At 31.9% G+C, this 18318-nt stretch overlaps 1 protein-coding gene across 14 annotated transcripts in view; it reads right to left on the bottom strand.

Moving 5' to 3' along the window:
* Nucleotides 1-18318, bottom strand: part of Pde1c (Phosphodiesterase 1c) — a 271568-nt gene that overhangs the window by 11691 nt on the left and 241559 nt on the right. For 10 of the 14 annotated variants that reach the window (XM_085191370.1, XM_085191619.1, XM_085190766.1 and 7 more), the window contains 4 exons: nucleotides 14589-14702; nucleotides 8911-9021; nucleotides 5858-6107; nucleotides 3237-3353 (listed from right to left, as the gene is read on the bottom strand). In XM_085191370.1, the coding sequence (XP_085047496.1) occupies nucleotides 3237-3353; nucleotides 5858-6107; nucleotides 8911-9021; nucleotides 14589-14702 (592 nt within the window). Of the gene's footprint in view, nucleotides 1-3236; nucleotides 3354-5857; nucleotides 6108-7959; nucleotides 8005-8910; nucleotides 9022-14588; nucleotides 14703-18318 lie in introns of all 14 variants that reach the window. The other 4 variants (XM_085191099.1, XM_085191013.1, XM_085191706.1 and 1 more) reach the window with 3 other exon arrangements.

Genomic DNA, 18318 nt, shown 5'->3' with positions numbered 1-18318 from the left:
AGATCTACAAAAAAGTCCGCGAGAGCATATTCGTATCTTTTAAGAATAACGTGTAGTGATCATATTTCTGTCTAAAAATAGTAATTTCAATATATTTTTTATTGTGAGTCATATTTTTCGATAATGGTATTAATCCTTATCCTTTAAAATACTTTATTAAATTTCTACGTTAAACGAAGATAAAATTAGCTTTTTATACTATTTCGAAATTGCGAATAGTTTTAGAGAAAAACGTATTTAATTGTTAACACATCACGCCGTTCACACATCAGCTGTATCTCCTCAAGTTTTACTTATCCCTTACTCTCAGCATATAAATAAGTATATTAGTTACGTTGGCCATTTAATGTACATCAAAACTGTCTTTTACTGTTTTTCATTTTAATAAGTACTTTAGAAATTGTTACAATATCAAAAAATCCTTGCTGCGAAACGGCTCGCCAATCGCCATGCGTCCCTGCGCGCCTGCCCGGGTTCGATTCCCGGCCGATGCATTCTATTTAATTTTCCTCACAGGCAGCCACGTAGTGCTTGCTTTTCATCACCCAGAATACCCTCTTCAGTATTAACCACAAGCTCGAAAAAAAAACCCACCTGCCTTTATAGCAACGAAGATTTAGATGCGTTTGCACGTATTGGATAATTCGAGTTGAATGTATTATTTCAGCGCGATATATTTAGTTTCATATTTTTTATAGTAGTTATTAGTAGGTAGGTTTTTGTTTATAATTTCTTCCGTTTAAAAATAGTCATTTAACTATCTAAAAATAGTCATTTAAATATATTTTAATAAGTACTTGAAAAGATTAGTAGCACAGATTTAAAATTACGGTACCTACTAAAAATTCCTTGCTGTGTAAAACAATTGGAAAATCCTTATTGAAACTACAAAAATGTGGGTTGCATTAGGGCTTAATTAATTTTCACATTATCTTAAGTGCTTTGCAAACATACATTATATGAATAATCCAGTAGTAAAAGCGGGCGAAGCTGCAAGAGGGTCGCTAGTTGGGTAATAAGAATAAAAAAAAACTCTGAAGAAAACGTCTACTTTAATCAAAATACACAAACTTATTACGCCAAAACCATACGAAAATAAAAAGAAATACATTTTATTTACTTAAAAGCTATAAATAAATATATTTTGTAACAACCATTATATATATTACTAAAAGTCATGTTTCGTAAGTCCAAGCAAGCCACCCAGATTACTTAACATAAGAAAAAGTTAATATAAAATATTATTTACAAACATAAATAACATAAGATCGGCGTTATTCTAAGAAATATCGCTGGCTCAAGTAAATTACACAAGTTTTGGTATAACGGGAACCCGGCGTTTAGAGGATTTCGTATTTTTTAAACTTTTCTCATTTGTTCTTTCTAGTTTTTGTGTATTCAAATCTATTGTGACAAGGTTTCTTTTTACTGCTACCTACTAGAGTTTTAATTAATTCTTCTGTAATTTATTGTGATTTTTGATCCCTTCGTAGCGCAGTAGGCGTAGCGTCGGATCGTTCACGCAATCGTTTTGGGTTTGATTCCCGTTTGGGGGAATTTATTAGTTATAGAGGATTATTTTCATTTTCCCACTCTGGTAGACCAACAAAAAGATGATATCACTTAATACCTTCGTATTTCGAAAAAGTATAAAAAAATCTCCATCAAGGGGCATTTAAGGGTTTATATATTTTTTAAACTTTTTCAAACGAAATTTTCAGTTTTCTACAATCAGTCTATAAATATTGTTGGAATTCAACAATAGTCTGCTTTCGCTAAGAACCCATTGCATTGTTAGCTAAAGCGAACGAATGGCTGAATCTAATAGACAAGAACAACTTCAAAAAATTATTAGTAAATTTCATCTTATTTATTATAATATTGTAAGTAGATAGAGATGATTTTAATAATATATTTTTATACTTTAATAATAATATATTAATTTATATTTAAATGTAAAATTCACTGCATTTATTTATTAAATTTTAACACCAGGATTCCTCTGCGTACCCTGATCATCAGGTTATAATATATCAATTAATTTGTCAAACTACAATCTCATTTATGTAACTACATATTTAACTCGCCAACAATATAGCCGGAGCGACGGCTCTATTCATTCACAAACAATAAGACCGTGGCCGTATTACCAAATATAATTGACTCGCTCATCAATAGGTAGAATATTAGTTCTCCAATTCCACGCCCAAAGGCTTTCTACGTGATAACAGTAGGAACACTGCGTTCAATCAATTAGTGTAGACACAATTGAACTCATCATTTCAATCCTATCAAATCAACTAATGGCGTTGGTAATGCGTGAAACATTTATTTTGATTATTTGCCTCTACTATGGTTTATATATTGAGTTAGAAGGGTGATGCACGTGATGATGAAGAGCATGACGACTCCTGGTAAAGCGCGAAGCTAAAAAAATGGTGACTTCTCCTACAAATGAATGATGTATTTCTTCCACAATTATTATTTTTAACTGAATTCAATAAAAGGAGAAGGTTCTCAATTTGCCTGTATTTTTTATTTAAGTTTTTATTATAAACGGTAATGTTCATGAAAGCACCAACTACTGGGCCATATGAAGTCGGACTTAAAAACAACGTAAAATGTTTGTATGTTAGAAATATTAAAAACTTTAATTCAATATTTTCCATTAAACCCAAGTTTTCTTTTTCTTCTTCATTTTTAGTTTAAAGTTAAGAAACAATTTAGGCTTTTACAAAATGGCCCTAAGAAATCGAGCTTAACATCGTAGAATAAGTTTAAGAAGTCTAACTTCACTTAGTTTTTCAATTACTCGCAAGCGCCAGGATATAGTTCTAAGAAAAAATAAAATATAAGAAAGTTTAACTCGATGTAATTGAAACTTATTGGATGCTGAGTGACTATCGACTTGTTTATAAAACATTAGCAGAGGAACGTTCGTTATTTGCTTAGTTGTCTAGTATTGGAATGGCTTCGAGAACTTTTGTGTAAGAATAGTTATTGTGGTTTTCATATGGTCCCGTTTTAAGTATGGATAATTAAAATACCATATAAACTTTTAATGTTTCCTAGGCGGCGCTTAAATCCCGCTAATATGCACACAGCACTCTGCCGAATTCTGGAGGCATTGAGTATTGAGTAATATTAAAGATAATGAATAAAATGTTTAAATACAAATTTAAATACAGTATTTGTAAAAGTATTTTTACAGCTTTATAGTAAAAAAATATACCAACCTTAAATTTGTGAATCATCCCATATCTGTTCAAGAGTTCGTAGCCGAGGTACTTCACGGGCTGCCCGGCTGAGGCTTCGTGGAGCGCGAATACATCGAATGACCACTCGTCCAATGTCTAGCAAATAAAATCATATCAGTATATAATATTTAATTATCTTTTTCTAGCTTAATCTAACAACGATTGTTTTTGCCTGTATACTTTTATATAAAGCTATATATTCAAATATGAATTGAACCCTCTAATAAGAAGTCTAGAAAGACAAACACAGAAAACAGCCCTCTGTGTAACTAATGTTAGGACACCTAGTTTCTTACTTTCCTGTTAATTTTCAAGACATTGTATTGAATTGCGGAACCCAATACCACTAAAGCGAGGAAAGAAAATAATTGATATCCCCGAGTGGGAATCGAACTGACAACCGTCCCGATTACGACAAAACCCTGCGTGGCTGCGCTATGATGGCCTCTAATACTAATAGTTCTACTATAAGTAAGTAATTGATGATAGTAAAAGGGGAAACTATTTCACTAGTAGGTTGTATTAAAATGGACCGACGTGGCGCGGCGCGAGGTTAAACACTTTACTCCTTGTAATTACTTAAATCCCGCGAGCAATTTCATGTACCACTTTGTTTGCTAGGAATGTAGTTATTACATTTGTCATTTTGTGGGTTTATTTTTTTAGTTTTTATTACTGAATTTTAAAATAATCTCTAATATTTAAGAGTTTTGTTTTAGAAGCCGTGACGAGACGAAGACGAATTTTGACGTTGCTGGATTTGAATCCGGGCCTCTTGGAAAATCGTCCTTAAAATAAGTTTCTTCGTGATTTCTAAAAAAGTTTTTCCTTTTCTAAGTGTGGAACAGTCTTTAAAAAAAAAGTTTTACTAACAAATCTTTGCGGAGGGTCTGTAAAATGTACAGCCAAAAAATCTAAAAATAAATTAAACATTTAAAGTTATTATGCAAAAATTTAAAGTTATTGTTTACAATATTATCTGCTTCTATTTTACTAAAAATATCTTACTTGAGTTCCTGACACTACTAGTACGTTTAGTTATTTTTTTAAAGAAAACATTTTCTATTTAGATATATGCTTTTACTTCAATTGAATAATCTTTCGTAAATTTTTGCGATTTTCCCTCGCAAGAACCCAAAATATGTTTTACCAAATCCCAGCAGTCCAATAAAAGGTTGGTACAATACAAAAATACACGTAATGGCTGCCTGTCGGGCGTAGGTACAATGAAGACGAATGTTCACCAACTAAATCTTGTTAGCTTGTAACTTAATTGAGTTCTTAACTTGATTCGTAGTTTATAAATATATAATGCTCTAAAAGATTTATAGTGCTTTCCCTGTGACATGTTTTTTGAGAAATTGTAACTAAGCGTAAAATTGATAATTAAGTAACTTTTAATTCTTTGTTGCTACTCATTTCTTGGATATTATCAATTATACACTCGAAGATTTAAATATAAAAATTATCATAGACTCTATAGTTGTTGAATGAAATAAAAAACACGTTTTTATTAAAAAAATGAAAAATGCGGATTTTACTCGGTTGCTATAAAAAACTTTGTGAAAGCAAACTATTGACATTGTAGAAGGGTGGAACGCAAACTGAAATTTCATATAGGTAATAAAATATGTGTATTTTTTATTAAACAAATAAAGACAGTCGTGCCACAGGATAAACGCAACAGTTCACTCTACTCCACTACTACTACTACTTCTACTCTGTGAGTGATTTGTATTAATTTCTCCGCACCGGTAATAAGTTAAAAGCGCGGCGTTAAGCTCCGCCACTCAACACGTCAATTTCTCGCCAAAAAAATATGGAACGGACTGTATAATAACTACTTTTAATGATGATATTAGATTCCCTCTGTCTACACTAATGTATGGGGGGACGGTAAATTTAAAAAAAAAAACAATCCACGGATTCGGATTTGAATTCACACCCATGAGTACAAAACCGATATCAAAAATACAACTACGCACCCTAACAACTTCAATTGTTTATTTATACAAACAATATTCAAATATTCCCATAACAGCACGTAATCAAACACCATTCATACAGTGTACGAGTACACACCTAGCTCATGCATAAAACCGCCTGTAGCTACAATTTGTTGATGGCAACATTCTGTCTTATTGATTCCACACTAATTGGGGCCGACCACACGCGTGCTCTCCATCCAACAGCACTAATTGAAAATGGCCGAAACGTGTTCAATTTCCCATAGCCCTCCTTTGTACCTAATCGGCCGGTGCCGTATTTGATATTTGGAAGTGCTTAGTGCCTACTCGTGCTTAGTAGATGGATTACTTTAGCTTATAGTACACGTATAGGCTCCTATGTATTATTGGTAGCGATTAAATACGTAGGTTTAACAGGATGAAATATATATTTATGGGAAATGTAATTTTATTTTTAAACATAAAATTGTTGGAAACGAAAATGAATATTAAAAACTAGTGGATATCTGTATGTAATTTAAGTTTATCTGTACAGAAAGTTATTCAATTGAGAATTGGAGGAACTACAATCGATTGACTAATTAATTAAATATTTATCTTATTGTACTTCTTAGGTATAATATATTAACTTACTTTGAGAACTCTGACAACATCTTGAGGGAACTGCATAAGAGCAGTACTAGTGACCCTTCTGTAAATTCTGTCGACAAATATACCAGCTCTGATCGCGTGAGCAACGGATCTGAATTTCGGCTTTTCATCAGACTTCCGCTTTGCAGTCGCCAGTTGTCTTGTGAACGTTGACGCAAGCCATTCCCGTACTTCCGGTGGCACAGCATCCGGTTGCACTTCCGATAGCTCATCATCTTCATCTGCCAATCTCCTGTGCACATTGTTTATAATTAAAGAAACATATTGTATTGTAAGTCCGATGACTTTAAGCAGTCAATCGAACGATATGATAATTTTAATTATATTAGCATTAGAATTTAGAATATTGTTTTCTTTTATCCCAACATAAAAAGCGGCGAAGCCTGTTTTGTTATTGTTGGTTTTTTTTTGCAATTGTGTCTGTGTTAATAGATCTTTGTAGTTAATTATATCTTTCACAACATCTATGTAATTATTGTCAATTTAAAACTGCTCATTTGATTTTTTTTAATATTGTAGTTTATACATAATATGTATATAAGAAAACTAAGAACTTTAAGCTATATGTTTAACCTATGAGTAAAAATTCTAATATAAATAAATCAATGATTCTATCTATTTGCTTACTATTTTCTAACATGATTTCTAACATGATTTTGTATGAGAGGACAATATAATACATTTGTATTTAAAATTGTATCTATACCTGAAAAAAATCTCTAAAGAGAAGTGTCGACTATAATTATGGTAAAAATAATGTTTACCTTATCTTTCGTGCTAAGAAATTTGATAGTTTTCTTAAAAAAATTGCCTTATAAGTGTTAATTTTTTAAATTAAAAGCTATAAGTAATTATCTTTTAAATAATATGAAAGTTTCATTTTAAACTTCATATTATTTAATAATATTAAATTTCAGTTATAAAAATATTTTTCAAGCTTTTTCTTAATATTTCCGCATTTATTATTTTCCTTGAAGACGATAACTCATCGTTTTTCTTATTCACATATATACAGTGATGAGCGAGAGGTAGTTCATTTCTTTAATCAGAAATAGGACACATGCCTAGGAGGTTATCTAAGGAAATTATGATCTAAGGGTCTCGATCATGCAACGTGCTTAAACTATCCTTCACATTGCTTTCCATTGGAAATTATAATTATAATTGTAATATATTTAATAATTTTCCATATTTAATTGTTAGTTAATTTTTGCACTTTCAACTTCCTAGAACTACTTGTTCATTTGTAATCTCTCTCAGATTTCTAATTACAAATGCCAACTACAAATACAAATTAACACAAAATAGCTATAGAAAGACAAAAGAGCCTGTTAATTGAATCCGGTTAGTACGGAAACAATTTCTCTATAATTTATTATTCTATTGGCAGACGCAAGAACAATAGATCGTTCCTGATAATAACTTTTCGAACGATTTTTATAAGTATTTAATGAATTTCCATTTATATTCACATAGTAGAAATGTCCTATTTGAATTATCGTTTGATAACTTAAAGCTAATGAAAATCAAAATAAATGTTATATAGATTTATTAAAATTGATGTGCTTTTTATGTAACTTTAGGTGTTAATAATGTTAGTGAAAATAGATATTTACAAACAAATTGAAGAAACATTTTAAAAGTGTATAATAAAGCTGTAAGTCAAGCACATGGAAGAGGCGTAGCATATTGAAATTTAACAAGTGTATAATAGCACTTCACCTATTAATGCGGTAAACAATGGAAAGCAACGTTGATCCACGAATAACTGACAAAAAGCGGCTGAGTTAAGGAAGTTAGATTTAAATACAAGGGCACTTTTATTACCACTTGAATGTAATATAGCTTATATTATCTATATAATCGTATACACTATAGAAATTGTTATCAATAATTTAATTAAAAAATAATATTTCATCAATAAAAATAATCTGAAACAGGGAAAAATAAAAATTTTGAAACTGAAAAGAAAATGGAAATACTAAATGAGAACTAATAATGTGCACATAAGGTGCATAGTACAAGTACGAGTATGTAAAGCAATTCAAGTGGCAATATTCATAGAAGTGGTAACATCGACACACCTAAACACGAGGGTCGGCGCCGATTGCTGTCGCGCCACAGCCGGTCTAAAATAAAACACGACGTCATTGTCCACACTCAGGGATGTAGGGGATCAACTAACATTTACATTTGCTGCCACGTTACTTAATTTAATCATTATATTTTCTAATATATGAGTAAATTTTCATTAAATTAGTTAGATATATTAATATTTCTATCAAAAAGCGATCAGAACTTGTCATTATGAGATGTAAAATAATTAATCGTATATGTAATTTAAATAAAAGAGAATTTATGTCTGTAATTATGTATGTTAATATTAAATTAGATGACGTTGGCAAGTATATTATTTATACATAAATCTGAAGAAAATATCAAATAAATACACATTAAGATAAATTCTTAATTTGAAATTATAATTAATTATTTGATGAAATAAATAGAATAAATTATAATAATCCCAATATAGTAAATGAAAGAATATGAAACGATTTTACTTGTATAAAGCAAATAATATTATACGTTATACATGTGTAACTAAAAACCTAATAGGTATGTATATAAACAGGTATATAATACAGTATATAAAACCAAGAGAAAGCATGTAAGGGTCATTCATCATGCTTGTGAAGTAACAGAAACCAATAGAAGTATTGCACAATGACAGATATACCACAATGATTCCAGGACGATACGGGGTACTAAATCCAGTCTAATCTAATGAGTGTTTAGACTGTAATCTACAAAAGTGAAGCAGAACCCAAATCAGCACATTCAAGGTTGATGTAGGTATCTTCGAATCCCAAAACAAAAAAATTGGAAAAAAAATGACCAATTTGGTTCTCCAAAGTGGTTCTAACAGGTGAACTGAAAGTAAGCATCAACAGAACAGAAAGACCTAATCGCATAGAGTGGACAGAAGGGAGGCGCGACTACTTGGCCATTGGCGGCGTTGGTGTAACGGTATTAACTTTGCTTCGTTCGGTTTCTCTACTGAACACCTCGCCCAGCACGGCGTGCGCAGTCGGCGCATGTGCAGCGCGGCCGGCTGCACTCGCGGCTGCTCCGTGGTCCTCCTATCCCTGTATTACAAATTATCACTGGCCGGTGAGGGCATCCGTCATGTCTCACACGGACAGGATCACACCACAATGCACCCAAACGCTATTCTTAGATGAAAGATGAAACGTCACAAGTGTTTTGCATTTTCGTTGGCGGAGCATTTCAATTTTACTATAATCTTTTTACTATCTTCTTACATATATTTTAAATAAATGTACGAGTAATTATATTGTATTTTATATATTTTCATTTATAAGCGTAAGAAACTTCTACAGCAGAAGTCTTTAAGGACAGCTTTTCTAATGAATGCCTTTCAAGCATTAAGATCATGTTATCTGTCGGTATTCAACTTTCAGTTTACGTCAACTGGGAAATTTCCTACGTTAGTTATGTGAAGCTGAAATTAATAAAGCTAAACTTTGTCGGGCTTTGACAATTTCAAAAGTTTTCATTTGGAATTTATGTGCACGAGGTAGCTAATATGTTTGTGAGTTTATTTATCTGTTTTTTCGTCTGGCATATTTGATGCATTTATAATAAACAATTTTAAAACCTTATTTTATTATATAAAATGTATTTTTTATCTGTTCATTTTTAAAAATTGCTACGTACTTTAAGCAATAGTTTGTGGTCAACCTTTTAAAGTCAAAGTCTAGAGAAGGGGTTTAGACGCTGCATCCTCTACTTTCCCCCAATTTTCAAGACATTATGTAACTTGTGCTGTACCACGAAGTCTTCACGATATCATAATGTTATTATATTTATAACAAAGTTAATTAACTGACGCGCGTCTCGCAATTTCTCAAGGTAAGTTCACATTTTCTCTATAACATAATATTTGTAGATGAGGATAAAAAGTACGTTCTACTCTGTGACCCACATTTTTTATTTATTTGGTACACTTCACGAGAGCACTCTGGTACGCAATTGGCATATTGTGAATCTGTTTTACATTTTCAGAATTAAAATAAATAAAAAAACTATGACCAATTTTCGTATATAATTCTGTTTGTAGTAGTAGAAATCCTTTTTTTATCAATATTAATTGTATCAGTTCTCTACAGGTACATATGTATGTAGGAGGGTAAGTAGAGGGAACCTTATGTTTGTTCAATGGCGTGCTTTGTTAAATGGACAAATCATAATAATGATAGTTCAGAGTAAGCATCAAACCCATAGCACGTCGATTTTACAGCCAGACACTGTTCCACTGCGCGTGGAAAGTCTTAATTTAATGTTTTTTTTAATACATATTTACTAACTTTCAACCTACACTCAATTATATTAGGATTAAATATGTTGCTTTGTAAATTATCACAAGTATAGCTAATTTTAGGGACGCCCACATCCAAAAGCATTCAAAATATGGAATTTGTAATTTTTCTTTATAATTAATTATTTACACTGTTTATTCTAGTTATATACTAGTTTTACATACGGTTGCGCTCCCGTGGTCAAATATATACCTCCAGATTTCGTAGGAAAATGGGGAACGGAATATCTTTAGGTTCTATTTGGCCACCCTGCTATGTGCGGGATACAGCGTGAGGCAAGTTTGATACACAGATTATTTGACACAAAAAGAAAATTTCGATTCAAACCAGTAGTTCCTGAGATTAATGTGTTCAACCAAACTCTTTAGCTTTACAACATTAGTATAAAATGGTTGTCTAAGATAGATCACAGGAAAGACCTTATTTAATAGGAAAAAAATACATAACAGAAAGAACACTTTTACACCTCAAATAGGTAACAGAGGAGATAATTTAACTTGCAAATATAAATCCCTTAAGCCCGATATTATCGTAATAGAATTGTTGAAGGTACCTCATCCGAATTTTCACGTTCCAACGTAATTATTATATCGCGGCTTCATATTGGAGAAGGGATCGGAATTTTAACAATAAGTATTGATTTATTAATCCGACCATTCAGGTTTCGTTAGCGTTATAAGCTTAGGAAGGAATTAATTTTACGTTTTATAATATATAATATACATATTTATATGTAACATATATCAGTGAGATTATTTAGATTAAATGACGGTAAATATGGCTTTATTTTGTGCTTTTTGTGGTATTAAGGTAACCTAATAGACTTTTATAATTTTTAAAATGAAGGGAATATTTACATTATGTATCTTAAGGATAGATAGATAAAGAAAATCTTTTTAGAAAGATAGAAGAAAGTATTTTTTTTTATTCCTTTTTTACTAACATTTTTCGTAACAAAAGCATCGGCTAATTGATAAATTTTAAATAAATTAAAAACACAATCAAAATACACAAAAAAATTAACATTTTCCAAAATGAGCAAGAAAATGGCGAATTCCATAATTTCACGCTCCCTAAGAGCCCTACAGCGATTGAGCGCTGATTAACCTGAATTTGTACCTTTTATTATATTTCCTTTAATTAATCCGTCTTATTAATATAATAATACTGTTTTGCAAATTTTGGTAACGTTCGAAAGGTTTTTGCAGGGCAGAGGTATTCTTAATTAGACGAGATTTGATATAATTTTAATCTGTGTAAATATTTCTTCTATATTTAGATACGAAAACGAAATACATTTTCGTTTTTTATATTCTTCTGTTTTTAGCTTCCCGTTTTCTCGCAGAGGAAACAAATTATTAAGACACTCCGTTCCCCACTTTACGTGTGAGTGGTGGAGCACAACGGTGCGTTTTATTACCAGAGTGGGGAAGTAACGGAGAAAATAATTTATTCTCCCTTGTGGGAACCCACAACCGTTACCAGTGAAACTCTGTGCCGCTGTGTCACTATAGCCTTATAGTAAATGAATACATTTAAATTTTTTTAGTTCGACTCTTTTCTTATGGTGATTACTAATGCAAGCTTCAGTGTTGAAAATCATCACAACATCTTTTAGTCTACAAAAGGGTAAGAATTTTACGATCTTTGACCCTGTTGTCGATTATGGGACGTTATGCTGTTATTATACTAATTTATATTAAACCTCTGCAAAATGGGAATATGGGCCTCGGCCTCTGACAGAGCCCAGTGTTAAGAACTCCATTAATCACATTACGTTGACTCTTTGTTTGAAAAAAGGCGTATCCCGCATATAGTAGGACAGGCAGAGATAATTAATTGTTAAAATACCTTGTTTTCCTGGCTCACTTTCTGCTCAATTTTTCGAGTCGTTGCGAGTTGAGTGGCGGAACTTAACGCCGCGCGAAGAAATTAATTTCTTCAGTGGGAATCGAACCCACAAGCGTCACATTTACTGTCTGTGATGACGTCCCATAACATATTTTAGAAACACAAAAAAAAATCTATCACTTTATTTCATATTTTTTGGACATTTTAAACATTTAACTAACTTTTCACGTTATAATTATTTATTTAATGAAAAATTAGGCAACGCTAATAACAAAATGACTCGCTTTTTAACTTTTACCCAAAAGCTGTTTGAATTAAAGCGCAAATACAAATTGTAATGTAAATTGACACAAGCCTGCGCCCGACAGGGGCTATGTGACGTCACTCTCGCCGTATGGAGCTTATTATACCCGGGCTTGGTTAAAGCCTAGATTTTAGTTGAGTGAAGTTGGATTTATAAACGATTTCTAGTTTATATTCATTGTAAGTAAATAAATCTAAATCAATAAAGTCAGATGCGCGCTGTATGCTGCCTACAACAGGGTTGGCAGAGGGAACCTAATGTTAAGACACTCTGTTCCCCACTTTCTGCTGAATTTAAAAGGCATTTCGTGTTGAGTGGAGAGTTAAGAAATAATAATTTATTCCCTAGAGTGGGGATCGAACCCACAGCTGTCGCGTTGCAGTCACATCTTTTGCCCTTATGCCATGACGGCCTCTCATGGTAAGTAGCTATTCGATCGACATCAATTTGAATACTCTGGTAAGACTGAACGCAGCGTTGAATAATGCCAACACGTTGTCTCGAATTCGGGCGAAAAGTGGAGAATGATGTGGAGAATAAAGAATAAACTTATGAAAAGTTTAATCACTTCAAAATCAAACTTTAATATTTAGTTTTAGCTAAGTTTCCTTCCACCAAAGCTGAAATATACACCTGTTTCATTATATTTTAATAAATCGCCAGCTCTTTGGTCTGCCTGTGCCTGTAGAGATAGGTGAGGCTTCCATTTACGTAGTTTGTAACGAGCATTAATCCTTGGCTTGTGCATACAACATTGAATTAATTGCAGATCTGGTGTTGCAGTTTAAATGTACGGTGTGAGTGATTTGTTTTGGAACTAAATGCGTGTTTTTTTTTGTGTTGGCATTTAAGTTTCTTTTTTAAAACGTAGCAGGATTCGAACCCGCGCCAATTGGAAACTGTCCGATGGATCCAACTTGGAATAACACTTTAAAAATGGTAATAAAGCTTTTACGTTCTTCATCGTTGTTGTCTACGAGTATATTACTTTTCCTATTTATCTCCAATAGAGTTTTATGCATGTCATAACTTGACAGCTATCAAGCTAAACTGTACTAAATTATGTAAAGTAGTAAATTACGTAAATTCAAGTTGTTAAATTAAAGTTATTACGTTTAATAATAAAAGTATAAAATATAATTAAATAAGTCATATCCAATATCCATATGTTTTCGATGGTAAGGGTTGACTGGAAGAGATTTTTCCACCATTTACACCATTTTTCATTTTATTTTATCTCTTAAGTTGGTGTAAAAGTATTAAATAAATAAATAACTTAAGTCTTAGTAAATGCGTTCATAATATGAAACTGTTATTTTATATGAAATACGACGAATAGATCATATCTATTTTATCTTATCTTATTAAGCCAATTTTGTAGAAAATAGTTTGATGACAATAACATAGAAACCAATTCCCGCGTAAATTACATTTTGCTGAAAAGAAATGCTCCGACATCGAAATACAACATATAAATAGTGATGTAAGAAGCAGTAGCTTTTACAGAGCGAGGTATACGAGTAAATCGATGGCCGTCGAAAATATCGAATGCTAAAATTTTATCGCCAAATCGTCTGCGAATCTGAAACACAGGAATAATGAAATTTCATTCTATAAATGTTTAACTGCGATGTTTACGATTTAGATGTGAAATTTTTGTGCTCTTCAATAATATCGATTTTTTCTAATAATATAAGTAATTTAATGAAAATCGATTATATCGCAATTGTCGCAGTTGCTACACTATACAAAGTTGTGCTTTTCATGAAATGTGTATTATATATTTTCAAGAAAAAAAAATCGATTTCTTTTCTACATCTCGTCAAGCCTCATTAGGTAACTCTTAGAATGTACATAAGGAAAACATATATTTAGTTTAAGGTTTTTTTCAATGTATTATATACTTTAAAAAGGCAAATTTATTTATTTTAAAAATGAAAGTCTAAAGAAAAAAGTCGAAATGTACATTCGTAAAATTATATATTCAGAATTATAGATTCATAAAATCTTAATTAAATTATTAGAATATTTTGAAATTTCGCCATCAACCAATATGTAACTTTGTACAGTGTAGTTTTTATACACATTTTGTTAATTTTTGATATTCTATAATATATATTTATACAATATTTAAATCGTGATTGACGTTTGTACGTACTTTGTTTCGTCGATGTAGACTGCTTCGAGTACTCGTGCGGCGTAATGTAAGTTTTTTTGTAAGGTCTCCGCAGGTATTTCTCCTCTATTTAATTGTCTTAGGAGGTAGCGTAATCTGTGGACAAGAAAACAAATAATATAGACATAAATTATTTCAATTTTGCGCGAATCTCTTATATTCTTATGATAGGTATATTTTTTCTTCCTTTACATTAAACCACTTCACTTGCCACCGAATTTTTTGAGGAGTGGCGGAACTAAACGCCGGCCTCGGTGCCAGAACGAAGAAATTAAAATATTAATATTAAATAATTCATTCACTCCCCTGAGTGGGGATCGAATTTAAACCGTAGCGTTACACTAACACTCTTTTACCTCATATATTTAAAAGTTATTTTAAAATTTAAATTTATAACAAAATATTTTCAATTTTGCTAGCAACATCAATTATAATAATGCTGTCAGTAGCAGCGATGGTTCAGAGACGGGTTGAGTTAAATGAGAAAGAAGACCTGCGGGGGTGGATCATAATTCGAGAGTAAATTGTGTTACACTGCTTAATGCACTGAAAATTAAACTATTCTGGTTACTATATCTTTTTATTGTTTAAGATTTTTTTTGGAGTTATTTTTATTATTTACTAGCTCAGCTTTGTGCTCGTGGCAGAGTTATGTGTGACATATATATATGTCATACATATACATATATATCTCTACGTCATCAATTTGTTGACTATATACCTGAGGTATTTCTGACTGCAGGTAAAGTGGCAGGCAGTATAGCCTATAATAGCCAGCTTTGACAAATGGATAGTCCAATATAACATATATTTTTCAATTTAAACCTTTACTTCTTGAGATAAGATAACTAACGAAATAAAGAACATAAAAATATATGTAAATCACATACAATAGCATTAAGAGCTTATTGTTAATGAAAATTAATTCTCTCTTTAAAGTGCAATGATTTTACAGGTTTTAAAGTAATGCCTTATAAATAATTAATTAATGTATCATTTAATAAGCAAATTATAGTTAATACGCTTTTACCTGTGCCTTCGCTCTCTTGGTCGAAAGAAAACAACTGAGTTGTATTCAAATACTTAAACCCTTTTTTTTCCGCTTCACGTTGTATCTCGCACAAAGCAGGGTACGCAGAGGGAACCTAGTATTAAGAAACTCTGTCCTCGTTCTCCACTTCCCGCCAAATCCTAGAGGCATTGCGTGTTGAGTGGCGGAACTCAACGACGTATTCATAGAACATCCACCGTTATTATGTCGTCATATGACACAAGCTAAATATTTAAGGTAGTTTTAGCTACACTTACCGCAGTATCGTATCGTATCCAATACAAAGAGATCTTTTAAATTCAAATAAGTAGTTCCTGAGATTGGTGCTTTCACCTAAACAAACTCTGCAGTAAGTGTTACATTACATCAATACATCTATATATATAAAATCGAAAGGTCACTCACTCATCACGAAATCTCAGAAACTACATGTGCTAAGAATCTGAAATTTTGCATAGGAGCTACTTATAGGACGTAGGTGCTCGCTAAGACGGGAATTTGCAATATTCGACTTCCAAGGGGTTGTTTTTGGGGTTAAAAGTTTGTATGAAACTTCGTTACTACAAATTCTAAGAGTATCAAATTTTGCATGGTCGTCACTTATAGGACGTAGGTACTTATGGAGACAGAAATTAATAATAACGTAGTTCACGCAGGCGAAGCCGCGAGCGGGCCACTAGTTTTTAATATAATTAATGTCATGTACAGATTTATATAGCTTATGAGAAAAAAAAGAACATATTTTTTATAAAATTTTCTCTACAAATTGTGAACAAATTCATTTATAATTTATTATTTTACTTCAATATTTCAAAACGACGACATTTTAAATTAATTATTGTGCTTTTAATTATCTTAAAATAAACATCGAAACTATACACTATAGTACCACAATAGCTTGTTTCATTATTATTTCATCATTTTCATTACCGTCTCATTTTCAAATAGAATGCTATTTTGATACAATAGAGTCATTTCAGGTGGAGCTCCACTGGACCGTGAAGTAAGTGAATCTAACGTTTGATCTGTGATGTTAGTTAAATCCTTTAGTGCAGAAATTCATAGTACAAATTATATTTACTCTGTTATTATTTTACACAGTCAAAGCCGAGAAAGATAGGTAGGACTAGTTAATCATTTCGAATTTGGTTTGGTAAAGAGAGGAGCTCCAGGACGTGGAGGTGAGTATAAATGCTCATTTAAAAGGACCCCTCAAACCTACACTTGGGGCGCAAGGTCCAGCCACCGCTATGAACCCCTCACCGTGCAACCCGATAGGGCCCGGCTTCACACGGTGCATCCAATGCTGAGTAGTTTCTCCTTTATGAATAGTCCCGGAAAAGCATATATTTATAATATATTTGTATCACTTTCTAAGACAAACTTTACGTGGACAGTTATTTAGATCTCTAACTGCTTATCATACAAATCGTTAAAGATGATGAAAAAAGTGTATCATTTCTAAAATTATATGATGAAAAAATATTTTTAACTAGTATTCTGCTCCTCTGTCCTTGTTCGTTTTTGATTGGATGGGGTGGGTAAAAAATGCTTTTGCGACAATATTTTCATTAATTATTTTAAATATAAACCTCCATTTTGTATCACTCCGTGTAAAGGTAAGTTAAAATTAGTCGCGTATTTTCGAAGATCTACAGACCTATAGCTATAAAGTGAATGTGTTTTTACACTACATAAAGAGATAATAAACACTTTAAACATATGGCATAAAATAAACAAAACTCTACTATATTACACATACTCTAATGTTCTCTAGAAATGAGTAATCAGCAAATAACGCCAACCAATAAACGATCTGAATTGTTCAATCTAATTTAACCAACCATCCTTTACTGGTTAATCAAGCGAAATAATTGACCTACGGGCAGCGTAATTAAATGAAAATAACCCTTATTTCAATATTATAATCAGTTGACATTCAAGGTTGTATAAAATTTTGTTATATTAGAAAAAAGTCCAATTTTTTCAAATTTTCAGCTTGTTACGCTACTATTTTACATGAAGATTTTCATTCTACAAGAAAGCTGTAAAGAGATGGTAAATGGCAAGTTTTGTCTAAATTTCTACATTTTTCCAAATTTCAACGGGAACAAGAACGAGAAAGACAGCTTTTACCGTTATCACCCTAAAATTTACGCAAACCACGTCGCGAGTGGACCCATTTATTATAGGCCACAGATTGATTTGAATATTTCATATTCATATTTTTATAATTTACTACCGCAAATTTCATAGCTTAATTTGACCGTAAACAGCAATTTCGATATAGTCCGCGTACTTTGATATAATGAAATTCCAATTCCGAATTTACGGTGTAATTATTTCTGTAAATTAGTCATTTAATGGAATTTACGATATTATAGAGATGGAGGCATTAGCGATATATTATGTAGCTAACTAATGATAAGTATAACCTGAAAGGTTGTAAGTTCGATGCCCATTCGGAGGAATTAATTATTTCTATTTCTTCGTTACTTTCATCACTTTCCGCCAAATTTTTGAGGCATTATGTACATGCCTCTTTACTAGAGCAAGAACATGTATATATTGATTATTTTGTAACGGAATTGAAACCACAACGGTAGTGATAATACACACTCATACTCCTGCACTACGACGGTTTCTTTTAAGTAGCTAATG

The sequence above is a fragment of the Heliconius melpomene genome, chromosome 1, assembly GCF_056956725.1.
Source record: "Heliconius melpomene rosina isolate 202511_hmr_F chromosome 1, ASM5695672v1, whole genome shotgun sequence".
NCBI classification, from domain to species: domain Eukaryota; kingdom Metazoa; phylum Arthropoda; class Insecta; order Lepidoptera; family Nymphalidae; genus Heliconius; species Heliconius melpomene.
Note: the sequence above shows the minus strand (reverse complement) of the source record. Positions and strands in the feature narration are given on the sequence as shown.